The 13992-nt window shown below is 42.2% G+C and overlaps 1 protein-coding gene across 3 annotated transcripts; it reads right to left on the bottom strand.

Annotated features, from left to right (window-relative positions):
- Positions 1–422: 422 nt before the first annotated feature.
- Positions 423–8480, bottom strand: poli (polymerase (DNA directed) iota). 3 transcript variants are annotated; one of them, XM_054730447.2, is made up of 11 exons: positions 8291–8480; positions 8107–8226; positions 7869–8033; positions 7341–7487; positions 6950–7186; positions 6664–6842; positions 5864–5955; positions 5633–5766; positions 5227–5447; positions 880–1521; positions 423–555 (listed from the first exon to the last, which is right to left on the bottom strand). In XM_054730447.2, the coding sequence occupies exons 1-11, from the start codon at positions 8367–8369 to the stop codon at positions 490–492; spliced, it is 2082 nt and encodes a 693-aa protein (XP_054586422.1). In that variant the 5' UTR covers positions 8370–8480; the 3' UTR covers positions 423–489. The 3 variants fall into 3 exon arrangements, with proteins under 3 accessions (XP_054586422.1, XP_054586423.1, XP_015815624.1); XM_054730448.2 differs by having other exon boundaries at positions 443–552; XM_015960138.3 differs by lacking the exon at positions 423–555 and having other exon boundaries at positions 710–1521; positions 8291–8479.
- Between the last annotated feature and the right edge of the window lie 5512 nt (positions 8481–13992).

The raw sequence follows: 13992 nt of genomic DNA, 5'->3' as shown, positions 1-13992 counted from the left end.
CTGATCACAGAAGGACGAGCGCATGACTGGAGTTGGCTCCACATGAGCAGTCAAAGGCCCCTCCAGAATTTTCTGGGAAATTTCTCAGCTTAAGATCGGTTTGGTAGACAGGGGTTCTTTCATCCACGTGAAGGTCTTTGGACCATGGAAGTCACTGAAAGTCTCTACATCTTCCTATTTCGATAAGAAAAGTCAAAAACATCTGTGCGTTTTAGGTTTTTCCTGTTTTTGTCACGTTAAGAGTTCACAAAGACGACTAAACAGTGATTTAGAAGTAAAATCATTAATACCATAAGATGTATTTAAGGATTTAAACAAGCAAAAATGCAGTAAAACAGATAAAAAAATACTTTTCTGCAACCAAGCACATAAATCTTACCACGTTATCCACAGGAAGTACAAACGTCCATCCAGAAGTTGTTTTCCACTTTATTAGATCAAAGATGACGGGACAGCGAAGGCATGCTCCAGGCTGAACTTTTCCTCGTCTCACGTGTGATGCAGGGAGGAGACTGTTCCGATTCGAGTGGGGCTGAGCTTACAGACTCTGTTCTGCTGTTTCTCATGAGGGATTAAAAAAAGGCTCTTTTAAAACTGGATTTATTCCCACAAACACCATCTCAGTGGATTTAGTTAAGATCTCAGCCCACATTCAGATCAACTCTCTACCGTTAAACGTTACATGTTAACCATGAAAAAACACATAAACTTGATGACAAAGTTTTATTTAGTCCTCATCACATGAACCTTTTCCCTAGAAAAACAACACACCTGGACGTGAACGAAGTGTAGAAACAACAAAGTTTAACTGGGTTTAAAATACTTGAACAGATTATTTGCCTGGCTGCTTTTCCCTGCAGACTTTCTGTCTTTGCTCACCGAGCCTCCTCCTGGTTTCCTGGACGACGGCGTCTTCAGAATCAGTTTCTCCTGCTTCCATTCAGACATGAGCTCCCGTTGAACGTCCGGTGGGAGCTCCGAGAACACCTCAGGGTCCACATTTCCAGGGAACTTACAGTCAGAAGGCTGGGGGAAGGGCAACTCATCTCCTTCCATGACGTTCTCTCCGTGACTCCCACTTGTTCCTGCAGGCTGACTCATGGTGGTCGCTCGGTTAGACGTGTCCAGTGTGTTAGCAGGATGTCCAATCCTTTCAGAGTCTGAGGACTTGTTTGTTGGTTTGCGGGTGACACCCGAGACTAAGTGATAGCTGGACAAGGAGTTTAGGAAGAGAGGAGACAACAACTCTTTCTGAATTTCCTCTGGAAGGAGCTTAAACACCTCTGGGTCAACATCTGGGGGCAACTGATCTGCCGCAGTGTTTGCTGTTGCATCAGGACAGGAAACCTCGGAGCAGCAGGCAGTTGTCTGATTCTCTTCCATAACAGAATCTTGTTTCCATTTAAACCCGTGTGATGCCCCCTCAGAGCTAGTTGAGCTTTTTGAGGTGACATGTTTTTTTTGTGGAGAAATCCTGATTTGTGTGTCGAGCCGGCCACCGGCGTTCCGAGGCGAATCGTCCTATTGGAGCAAAAAAAGGAGGGGGGGGGGGGGGATCAGAAAGCATTTCAGGAATTTCTAATGGGCTCGATACACGGGAGGCGACAAACGACTGCGATCAGCGAAATTTGTCGCTTTCGTTTTTATTACTAGACACACAGGAGGCGACCTGAGCAGTGGCGGTACCAGGGGGGCGCTCTAGCTACCCCTGGATTAGTCATTGCACCCCCCCCCCCCCCCAAGTAAGTATTAGATTTTTTTTTATAATTTCATTTGAACTTAAGGTGTGGATGTGATAATATTTAACATACAACACAAAAATAGTCAGTAAATTATCATATATAGTAAAAACTTAAACCAAAACAGGAAATTGGTGTTAACCTTTGACCTCATTTTCCACCTGTAAACGAGTGAAAGGTAGAGCTAGTGATAAAATGGATCGGTTTTTGTTGCCCAAATTTCCACGGGTTCAGTCAGAAACGAATGAATCTTTGGAAGTGATCTCAGTCCCACAAAAACCTATGGATCTGGATGAAGAGAGTCAACCCACTACCGCCGCAGCAGTCGAGGGTTTTGCCGCTGGAAATGCTAACACTAACGTTAGCTAACCTTGCAACACTATGGATGGTTTTCTGTGCGGCTGTATGTGTTTATGATTTCATGGAAAAGTCAGCGATTGTTCATATGTTTATGATGTATATTAATGATTGTTTCAGGTGTTGTTGAGGTTGTGTGCGCGCATGTGTCTCTGCTAGTGTTGAAGGTGTTTTAGAGAACAATAGGTACGCATGACCACTTCCTTCATAGCAACCTCAATAAAAAGACTAGCTCCTTCATAGCACCTGCAGAAAAACATTTCTGGAGCCGTCACTGGACCCACGGCAGCGGCAAAGCCGTCGACACGTTCTGTTCCATGGCGAGATCGAATCTTCCGTTGCTTTTTCATTGGCTGTGTCAGGTTGGAGGGAATTAAGGTTATTTAAGAGGTTCAGAGTTAAAAATAGGCGGTAGATATGTTTCACAAGGTGCTTCTAGAGTTATGTGAAATCTTACTTCTGGAAAAAAAACAGAGAATGGTTCATTCCATGTTACAAACAAGGAGAGGGCTGCTCTCTGTCTGTCAGGATATGCTTCAATTTATCACACGGTTTGGATCTCACATTAAGATGAACACAGTCACTGAAGGAGAAACGGAGTCCATGTTTGCTCGGAGATGTACGGAGCATCCTGTCTGCTCATTGGTCAGTGAATGAAACCTCCGTTGATTGGTTCTCGTCCGAGCGACAGCGATAAAAGTTGAAAATATTTCAACTTTCTGGGATCGCATCGCTGGGTTGCCGGTGCACGACACGTGCGCGAGCGCAAAATTTCACACGCGAGTTTTTCGCATTTCGCTTAGTAGGAGAGAGACCTGCGATTATCGTTGTGCCGCGCACATCTCATTGAAAATGAATGGAGGAGAGGCGATGTCGCCTCCCGTGTGTCGAGCCCATAAGAGTTGGCACAAATAAAGCAGCTAAAGAGAGCAACTCATCTGCTCGCCAAGATAATTGACAGCTTTTAATACCCAAATATTCTGTCCAAGCGAGAGATGAATAATAATAACTGCAACATCTAATGCTTACTCACATTTAAAAAAGAAAAAGCACTGATTAACAACATCTACAAATAATTACATACAAATTTCTTGCAAAAAATACTAAAAACAAATGTTAAAATTCTGGTTTTCAACTTTGAAAATATGATTTGCTTTTTTCCTCTTAAAAACAAGAAAAAGTTCATATTTTAGTTTAGTTTAGATGTGCAAAAGCTCTGAGTCATACAGTTTTCACTATTTGTTTAATTACCGTATTTTCTGGAGTATTAGTCGCACCAGCCATAAAATGTATAATGAAGAAGAAAAAAACATGTGTACTGTAAATCCTCCAATACAGGCCCAGGTCTGTATTTGACTCAAGCTCATCAAGCTCCAGGCCTTTATTGGAAGGAGGGCCAGAATTAGAGGCAGGCCTCAATTTCTATTTGAGCAAAATGAACTAATGGTTCGCTGGAGTTTTTGACAATTAAAATTGCGCCCACATTTTCAAAGTTAAACACATTTCTTTTAACAACGGTAGTTTCTGCTTCAGCCCTCTCCCCCCTCCCCCTGCGCAGCGGCCGCAAACTCACTGATGCGCCTGCAGCCTGTCAGAGTTCCTGCTGCTCTAAACATTAAAATAATTATTTCATTTTCTGTTCCTCACTTCTGATTACCTTCAATGGTGTCTGTTTGTTGCAACCACCAGGTACAAAAACTAGCTTGTTTTTATTTGACTATTTTTCTGTCCTGTCTGTTTATTATCTTCCTGCATCTCCTCTCAATCCTAAAGAAAAACTGCTACCTGGGTTCATATATATTCACCTTATGAGTTACCTTTGAACTGCAGTTCTAAAAGATCTACCGACCGCAAAAACAGCGGAGTGAGCGCTGCTTGCTTGTATCAGTGGTGCTTCACCGAGGACAAAACAGTCGATGCGCCCCAGTCCACAGCAGTGAAACACATCAGGCACAAATAAAAGAATAAAAAAGCAAAAAACGTAAAAGGAAATGAGCCGACATGAACGATCTTGTGTTAAATTAGTTTTTGAGGTGGCGACACCTGATTTGACAATGTTACTGTGGCAGATGTCTGGAGCCCGTCAACAATCAGAGCTTTGCATGCGCAAGCTGGTTAAGGTTAGGATGGGGGTGAGGGGAAGGTTAAATTGCAAGAGGGTAAACGTCACAATTTGGTTAAATGTCCGTTTTACGGCAGGTGTCAGTACCGACGCTCTGGCACAGCACGTTGCCTCCCGACGCGCAGGAGCTTGTCACCTGCTGACAGCAGGCTGCTGTCTTTTCCGAGGACTGCATCTTGCCGGTCATTATCACGTGACAGCGACTAGTCGATGACAGGCATAAAAAGTCACTATAGAGCGGTGAAGTCGACTAGTGACTAGTTCATACAACCCCTGCTACTGCTCTCCAGAGTGTTCGGCAGCATAATCTGCACATTCTCTTTGAACTTGATATCAAACTTTCGCCTCCTCTTCGTCTCCGCACGGTTAAAGTTACCCTCGCGGTCTGTCACTGGCAAATCAAAAGTGAGACGGATGACACAACCGCCCCCCGTACTTGCTTGTTACCACATTCCACCCGGCCACAATTAAAAAACGGCCATTATTCACCTCCGCCGACACCGACCAAAATATGATACCCGGCAGTTAATTAAATACAGGCTAATATTAGAGGATTTACGGTAAGTTGCACTGGACTATAAGTCACATTTTGGGGGGAAATATTATTATTTTTCTTACAAAATCTGAGACCAAGCATGTCACAAGTACCGGTAACAATAACAGAATAAACAACGCGGGCGCAGCAGCGCGCCACGGTCTCCAGCAGAGGATGGCGGGGCAGGGGAGCTCATTCCTGGTCCAGAGCTGGCCCGCAGCAGCGCGGTATAGCCTACATAATTTGGTATATAAGTCACAGGACCAGACAGACTATGAAAAAAGAGTGACTTATAGTCCAGAAAATACAGTATTTATTTAATAATAAAAAAGTAAAAATATGGTAATAGTCTTTAAATTTTCAGAAAAATCCTTTAAAAATACACAAAAGGTACAAACCACCTTTAATGATATAAAGAGGAGAAATGAAGAGCTCATTTAAATGACAGAATCTGTAGATCTTAAACACACCACCTGGTTTTGTGACGGTAAGAGATGGGGTTTTCTGGGGGATGCGTTCTGCGTGAAGAACGATGTGATGGCGCCCCTCCCGCTCACGGCCGCCCCTCTCGTCTGCAGGTTGCTGAAGCAGACATTTATGAGTGTGAGGTGAAAATCAGCACTGCTGTCCACCATCTTCTGGAAAAGTTTCATAGCCATCGAAACCAGCTGGACCACAGCTTCTTCTCTGTTTTCTGTGGAGAGAAAATAGAAAAACTTTTATTTTTAGGTGGTTTCAGAAAGCAGGAACAAATAAAACTCATCTAAAGTTCAGGAGAAGAGGCTCTCACTGCCTCGAAATAAACACTGAGATTAATCCGGAAATGTGTTTCAAACCAAACTTGTTTCACTAAATAAAAGTAGATCAAAGTGGCCACACCAGAGCTGATCTTCTGTCCGATGCTGTTGGGGATCGGGCACTGGCGGCTCTCCCGACTGAACCACTTGTTGGTCGTCGTGAATCTTCGGATTGTAAGCCTGAAGGTTTGAGGCTGGCGGCCATCTTTCTGCATCCTGGTTTTTATAAAACAAGACAAAGTAGAAGCGGCAAGTCTTCATTCAAAGATTAGAACCATGGATCCATTGATGAGGTGCTGAAACTGGTCCTGACCTTTCTACCAGACTGCTCAAGAGCTGCTGAATCTTTTCCACAACTTCTTTAGTTGAAGACATTTTTTTGAAGGAATCTTCATCACTGAGAGACTGAACGATGAAGAGGACATTAATGCAACTGATAAACACCATTTCCTGATCAAGCAGCATCTAAAGACAGATTCACACCAATACATTGATAGTTTCTGATATGTAATCTTTATTATTGGAGATATTGTCCTTAGTTAAACCTACTTTTATTGCATAAAATTAATGTCAGTGTAATAATCCTACAAAATTCTACTTAAAGAGCAAGTCACCCCCTACCAGAGCATTACTCCACTCCCACTTCCTGTTTGAAAAATGCAACAAATGCTGTTACCTAGCAGACAGAGAAGGCGGAGCCGCTAACAAATACACACAAACAGGCTCACAACGACATTGTGACATCATATGGTACCAGCTAATGTCCTAGGTTACCTCTTAGCCAATAGCGATGGCAGATTAAAATTCAAATGCAGTGCAGAGTTTTCCCCGACAACGGCACAACACCGACAGTTTTAAGCAGAAAATTTAAACTTTAACTAAAATGCACTAAAGTGCAAAACTATTGACTACACGTGTCTGCAGCACGATTAGACACGCGTTTATATAGTTTATCAGAAAAATAAAGTTGATTAGGGGGTGACTTGCTCTTTAAATAGACATAAGTCCAAATCTATTCACAGCTTCATGGCGGTCATTTCTAATATATGATAAATAACTAAATGCTACTTAAGGATAAACGTGTTAGAAAGTCTTTGGGGCCTCTAAATTCACCTGAGGGGCTCCAGAGGGGGTGACAGGAGAATCATCAACACCTAGCACCAGATTCTTCAAGCGCTGAGCCGTAGGACCTCCAAACTGCTTCGCTAAGTCGTTTAAAGGGTAAACCTGCAGGTCTTTAACACTGACCAATCCCAGAGATTGAAGTTTTTTAGCAGTTTGGTGACCCACGCCTGAAAGAAATCACAGAAACACAAAGTTGTTATTTAATACACAAATTAAAGTTTTTTCCACCCTTAAATACCAGCTCTGAATCAGAATATTTTTCTAACGTGCATACCCGGTACTTTTCGGAGGCCGCTCAAGCAGCCCATAATGTCGCCAACGTTCTCCTGCAGTAAAACGGTTTGCTGGTTTGGTTTGAAGGTGCCAGAAACAAGTTTGGCCAGCAGCTTGTTTGTGGCGATGCCAGCACAGCCAGTCAGGCCGAGTTTGCCGCGGACGGCTTCTCTCAGCTCTGCTGCGATGTGAGAACCTAAAGCCAACCTGGGGTGGTCGCTGGCTTTAGCATCAGCACCTGAGCAAGAACGGAGAAAAAGAAAAAAAAATCTAAAATGGAACGGTTAGAGTGACACTGAAAACGGCATGCAAATACGTCACAAATGAACTCTTTCACAAGTTATCTTTCAGTTTCAGTGAGCCAGATGTGCAGCGGCAGACACACAACTCACTGGAGTGATTGTAGACGCGTCCTTTGAAGGAAAAGCAGCCAGGCTCTGCTGTCTGTTTGAGCTTTTGTTCCACCATCTCTGTGACATCCATGAAGTTTTCATCAAATCCAAGCCTCTCAACCAGGGGACAATAAGACATCAGCAGCTCTGAAAGTGAAGGTGAGCAGAAAACATTTATAATTTATGCATTTTTGATGTTAACTAATTTAAACATCAGCTTTTTTCTCCCCACAATAACAATAACAGAAGACAAGGACACATTTCTTGTAGCAGCTCAGCTGCGATATAAATTTGTATCTTCTTTACTGACTTCTGTGACACTTATTTTTAATTTTCCAGTTTTGATAGCAAAAGGCGCTCTTTTATTATTATTTTTTTTTTGGCTGCATATGATAGTTTAAGGTTTAATGTGCTTCCTGTTGGGATTTAATAACTAAAATCAAACAGCCAACAGCACATTTTTCCCCACAAAAATCAATCTGATGTGTTGGAGGATATAAAATTCTCTAAATAGGTAAGAACGGCTACCTGTCACTTTATAGGACATTTCTCTGTAGTGTGTCAGGTCTTCTCCGTTAACCAGCACCAGCTCGGGACACTTCTCCTTTGCGTCAGAGACAGACATCAGCTTGGTAACACCCCGCCCCCTGGCCATGTAGTTACTGGTGACTATGATGTATTTCTGCTGAACACCTGAAGACAGAAGTGTTTAACCTTCACAGAAACTCAGCAACTTTAATATTCCATAATAATATTTTAGGTTTACCTAAAGGCACGCATCTCAGAGCTGGATTTCTTATCATTTCCACCTGAGCGTAGAAGCAGTCCAGGTCAAAATGCAAAATGACTCTGTGTGAAGGAGCTGATGATGCTTTAACAGCTGATCCTGAATATAAGACACAGAAGTTATCTTCAAATCAAGCTGAAGCACCAAAAACTTACAATTTTACCAGAAGCGACTGAGGAGGTGGAAAAGAGAGCTGCTGAATCCACGAAGGAGTTTTTCCACTCGCTAAGTTCTTCCTCCATCTCATCGTCGCTATTATTGATTTTAAAAGACTAACGTGATGGCGTTAACATCACGTTCAGCATAAATACATGCTTTTGTTATTTTGTTTACAGACAGTTCCGCTGCGCGTGTGCGCAACAGCGCCACTGGCCGGCCCGGAGAAGATATTGCAACACACCAAACAGCCAAAGACATCAGGAGAGAAAAAAAAACACATAAAAATGTATGAATGTTGATAAACTTTACAAATGTTGTTTATATAATGTAAATTCCGCATTTATATCAGGGCTTCCAGCATTTGCAAAACTCTCAGGGAACTGTTATTTTACTTTATTTGTCTTTTTTTATTTTATTTAATTATATGCAAAATGTATGAATATAAATTTATAAAAACTGCTAAAAAACTGAACTGTCTGGAGCACTATAGCTAGCTGGGCTTAGCACTTTCACGTCACAAAAACATAGTGTTTTCTGTTACATAAATACAGTTAATAATTATGTTTACAGCTAAATAAATATAACAAAAGAAAAAGTATGTTAGCGTTGAGAAGATCTTTTATATAGAGCCTCTCAAGATAAAAATCACGAGGTGCTTCACAAAAACAAAACAATTAAAGTATAAAAATATGTTTAAATGACTAAAAATATGTTTAAAAATAGAAAAGAACAAAAAATAAATAAATTAGAAGAAAGGAAAGGGAGAGAGAAAATGAATAGCGAGACGCCTTCATGCTGCTGCCAAAACGTTTTAGTGTTTTAATAAGAAAGATTTTACAGGAGGAGTTTCTTCTTCCTCTTTCTCGCCATGGGAGCGGAGGAATTGTTTTGGACGCCTATTTTCAACTTCTATCTCTTCTACTGGTGTAAATAATTATTTTCAGTAAATTTCCTACTTTATGTTTTTATTTAGTAATTTTAGATTATATTTAGTCATATTTGACATTGCTTTGCCATTTTTGTACTGTTCGATCACCCGTAGTTTTGTCTTTTTTCGGCTGCGTTTTTCACTGAGGCTTTTTAGTTTTTTACGTTAGATTGGTTTTTGTAAATAAACCAGGAAACCTTCTAGAAAGAGGAAACTTCTCTCAAAAGTTGTTGATGAGGAGCAAGATGTGCCCACATTGTTTTTCCATCCCAAATGCAGTAAGTATCTCTGCACTAAACCCGTTCCAGTTTCTGTTGTCTAGTATTTCTGCTAATACTATTACTATACTATTATATACTATTACTGCAACTTCCAGAAAAACAAAAGGTCCATGTACATCTGTGGTGAGGATTCAGGTGTGGATGAAGATGATTTGCCATCACAGCTACAGTATATTTATCTACAGTTTAATTAATTTTTTTTTACAGTTTTCATTTTCTAGTATTTACCAGTTATAATCGGTATGTTGCTCTTGAGGCTAACAACAACAATAACAACAACAACAACAAACAATTTCCAGTCAGTCGTAGGTTGCAGTGAGGCAGCGTGATGAATCATGGAGAGGAGGGAACAAGGAGTGGACAGTAGAGAGGGGGGACGGGTGCAGGGAGGGTGCTAGTTTAGAAGACGCTCTGTGAAGAGCAGGGTCTTCAGGAGTTTCTTGAAAGTGGAAAAGGAAGCCCCTGTTCTTGTAGCGCTTGGTAGGTCTTTCCACATTTGTGGAACAATGCATGAGAAGAGTCTGGATTGTCCCGAGCGTGGCGTAGGCTCTGCTAGCCGACGATCTTGTGATGACCGGAGCGGCCGAGCCGAGACGTAAGCCTTTGCAAGAGGATTCAGGTGGATGGGAGCCGTGCCATCTCGGACTTTGTATGCTAGTGTTAGCAATTTGAATTTGATGCGTGCAGCTAGTGGTAGCCAGTGGAGCTCAATGAACAGAGGGGTGATGTGTGCTCTTTTTGGTTGATTGAAGACCAGACGCGCCGCTGCGTTCTGGACCATTTGAAAAGGTCTAACAGTTAGTGGTGTGCATCTCTACCTGCCTCACGATTCGATCCGATTCCGATTAACTGCCTAACGATTCGATTTGAGTCTGAAATGCATCACGATTCTTCACACAAAAATTTTCATTACTTAATAAAAGCAGTAGAATAGTTTTCAATTTCGTTTTGAATTCGAAATCCCTGAAAAACAGAACATTCATCTATTCACTATAGTGAGCAATAATGTTTAAAGTGTGCTGCCGATAATTACTTAAATAATATAAGAAATAATGTTTTCGGTAGAGCAGCTTTAAGATAGAATATTACTGAACTTAAAAATAGTAAACAAATACTGTATTAAGCGATTCTTTCACATCCAGGATCCCAAAACAGAAATTAGCCCAGACATCCGATTTAAATGTAACGGGTACATCTTTGATTACTGGTAATGTTGGCCCTGTACCCCTGTCCAATTGCTTCTAGGACAACGCAGTGCGCATGTCATTGCAACTCTGCCCCCAGAAGTAATTATAAAACCTCAAAATTTTATTGTTCTCGCATAGACTTAGACCAGGGGTCGGCAACCTGTTCCCATCAAAGAGCCATTATTACCCGTTTCCCACAGTAAACAAAACACCGCAGCAGCCACGGCGTTGTGGGCGGGGCCTATCCTCAGACAGCAGCCGGTACCGGTCGCTCGTGTACGTCAAAGTTGTCTTTCATAAGAAGATAATCAATAAAACGATTTATATAAAGTAGATCCAGAAGTTATAGCCCATCTCTGCCTACAATATTTTGATATTTTTCACCCTGTTGATGGTTTTACTGAGCAGGTCCCACTTTTGTCATACGTTTCTTTTTAAAACATGTTTAGACAGTTCAGAATACAAATCCAGGCTCTGTCATGTTTGATTGTTGTAATTAAACTTTGTAGGTGGGGAAGGTCAGAAAAGGATCCGATCATTTTGTTTTTCCCTCATTTACAGTGACGGAGACAACGACGCAGTGCGCCTGGCTCTGGTGTTAATCAAGTTTAATTTTATCTATTTTCACAAGAAAACAAAACAGTTAAAAGCAGGGCTTGTGTTGTGTTGACCGGACAGTTCCCGTTTTTGACTATTTATTTTGACGGAGAAAGAATAGAAAGAATACCCGACGCATGCAGACGAACTGACATTTTATTCGTTTCGCACATCGCAGATGTAGCTAAATCACTTAAGAAAAGATTTCCATCTGAGCTGGACACAGAGCTCAGAGCAGCTCGCTGTCAGCGCGTACGTACGGCGCACAGTGAGCTGAAGATGTGGAGAGGGGCTTGGAGCACGTCGCAGAACCAGGGCGCATGCAGGAAGATTCCTCCGACTGAAGCGAGACTTGTCACTTAGAAAATGCTCCCTGATTGTGAAACTTTGGCTGAATAGCGCTTGCTCCTGTCTCCAATGTGGCGACACATCCAGGAGCTGAGGAGAATCCCAGAATCTCACATCCTTGTCAGGTCAGAACACGCATATGATTACGCACAAGCGTGACGCGTCTACCCGGTCTCACAGTAAGACCGGGTTGGAACTGTTCAGGTTTACGCAGACAATCTTTACATTTAGAATTAGCTTACAGATGTAAAATTAATGCAGTAAAATATAAAGCATTTTATTTAAATATCCATTCATTATTTTACAAGCACAGAGAGCCGCATCAGATGGATGGAAGTGCCGCATGCGGCTCCAGAGCCGCGGTTGCCGACCCCCGACATTAGACATAGGGAGAGAATCTCATTATGTCACGTTGCTGCATCGATGCGGAATCATGCAAGGCTGAATCGCGATGCATCTTAGAATCGATCATTTTTCCCACCTCTACTAACAGTACAGGCTGGAAGACCAGTTAGAAGGGCATTGCAGTAATTGAGGCGGGAGATGACAGGAGGTTGCACCAGGAGCTGGGTGGCATGTTGTGTTAGGTATGGTCTGATCTTTCGTATGTTATACAGCGCAAAGCGGCATGAATGAGCAAAAGAGGCAACATGATCTTTCAAGGTCAGGTGTTCATCAATCACAACACCAATATTTCGAACTGCCTTTGAAGGAGCCAGAGATAGAAAGTCATTTTGGATTGAGATATTGTGCTGTTTGGATGGTTTTGCTGGGATGACAGGTAATTCAGTTTTAGAGAGGTTGAGTTGGAGATGGTGGGATTTCATCCATTTTGATATGTCAAAGAGACAGTTTGATATTCGTGCAGACACAGTATTGTCGTCCGGTGGAAATGACTGATAGAGCTGGGTGTCGTCTGCATAGCAGTGGTAGGAGAAGCCATATGATCGAATGATCTCACCCAATGAGGTGGTGTATATGGCAAAGAAAAGAGGTCCTAGTACAGAGCCCTGGGGGACTCCTGTGGCAAAATGGTGCACAGTAGAGGATTGTCCAAGCCAAGATACACTGAATGATCGTCCTGTGAGGTACGATTCAAACCAGGCGTGTGCTTTCTCTGTAAAGCCCATGCTAGAGTGTGGACAAAAGGAAGCCATGGTTGACAGTGTCAAATGCAGCCAATAAGTCGAGCAGGATACGCACTGAGGATTTGGCAGTCGCTCTAGCTTCTTTTAAGGATTCCGTCACTGCTAACAGAGCAGTTTCAGTGGAGTGGCCCTTTTTGAGCCCAGATTGGTAAGGGTCAAGCAGACAGTTTTGTGAGAGGTATTCTGTGATCTGCTTGAAAGCCACCAAGCATCTTCTGGACTCCTGGACAACAGAGTCAGACCCAGGTGCAGCCGACCCACGACACCCAGATTTATCCCCAGAAGAACCTCTTGTTATCAGCTACCTCTCACCACCAGCTCCACAAACACATCAGCAACAAGTAACAGAAGGAGGCCGTGAAACATCAACAATTTCAGGAGCAGCATTAGTGTGTGTGCACATGATGAAAACCCTCCAGTGACCTCCGCTCAAGGTCACATCCCTGTCCCCTGGACCAGTGGAGAAGGAATGGACAAAGCACGGAGGGCAGGTCAGGGGTGAAACAGGTATGCTCTGTGCACAAATAAATAAATAAATAAAAATGCTCCCTGGATGTGCAAAGTGTGAAAGAAATAGTTTAGTCTGCAGCAGGACAAGAACTGCTCTGCAGAATACCACAACAGCTAAAAGCTCCTGAACATTGACAGACAGTATCTACGGAAACTCAGACACTGAACGTTGTGCATATAAATAAATCAATACAAGGTTGTGATACATGTTATGCTTGATTTCTGCTATTTTAGATTTTTTGTTCTTGTACAGTTTATTACAGTTATAACATACTGTTTTGGTTTAAAATCCCAATTCTAAACCACACACCAGCTTTAAATGTTAACAGCCCAATAAAACCAGAGTTATTCTTAAAATAATTCCATCTCAGACCATCAGAAAGATTGTGATCTTGACCACTGCCATGATACAGGAATCTTTAATCAATTGTTGTCGTACTTGTTCACATGCACTTGGCCCCTTTATGTGTATGTGTGATGTGAACACCCCTCCCGGGGTGGAGGGCTGCACTCTGACTGCTTTCTAGTTTGTATTACTTAGTTATATTTCTTGAGTGAGTGTTTAATTTTAACATTGTACCATGTTTTTGCTTGCAATTTGTGACAATTCATGGTGTGTTTATAGATCATCAATTGCAGTTTGTCAAAATAGGGGGGCCCAGAACAATTTCATGCATAGGGCCCCCTCAATGCTAGAAACGGCCCAG

This window comes from Nothobranchius furzeri, chromosome 10, assembly GCF_043380555.1.
Source record: "Nothobranchius furzeri strain GRZ-AD chromosome 10, NfurGRZ-RIMD1, whole genome shotgun sequence".
Taxonomy (NCBI): Eukaryota; Metazoa; Chordata; class Actinopteri; order Cyprinodontiformes; family Nothobranchiidae; genus Nothobranchius; species Nothobranchius furzeri.
The sequence above is the reverse complement of the archived record's forward strand: the minus strand, read 5'-3'. Positions and strand labels throughout refer to the sequence as shown.

Coding starts and splice junctions, on each gene's coding strand:
- poli (XM_015960138.3), bottom strand. CDS start 8,369: ATGGAGGAAGAACTTAGCGAGTGGAAAAACTCCTTCGTGGATTCAGCA. Junction 8,227..8,290: donor CACCTCCTCAGTCGCTTCTG/GTAAAATTGTAA, acceptor TCTTATATTCAG/GATCAGCTGTTAAAGCATCA. Junction 7,187..7,340: donor ACGCGTCTACAATCACTCCA/GTGAGTTGTGTG, acceptor GTTCTTGCTCAG/GTGCTGATGCTAAAGCCAGC.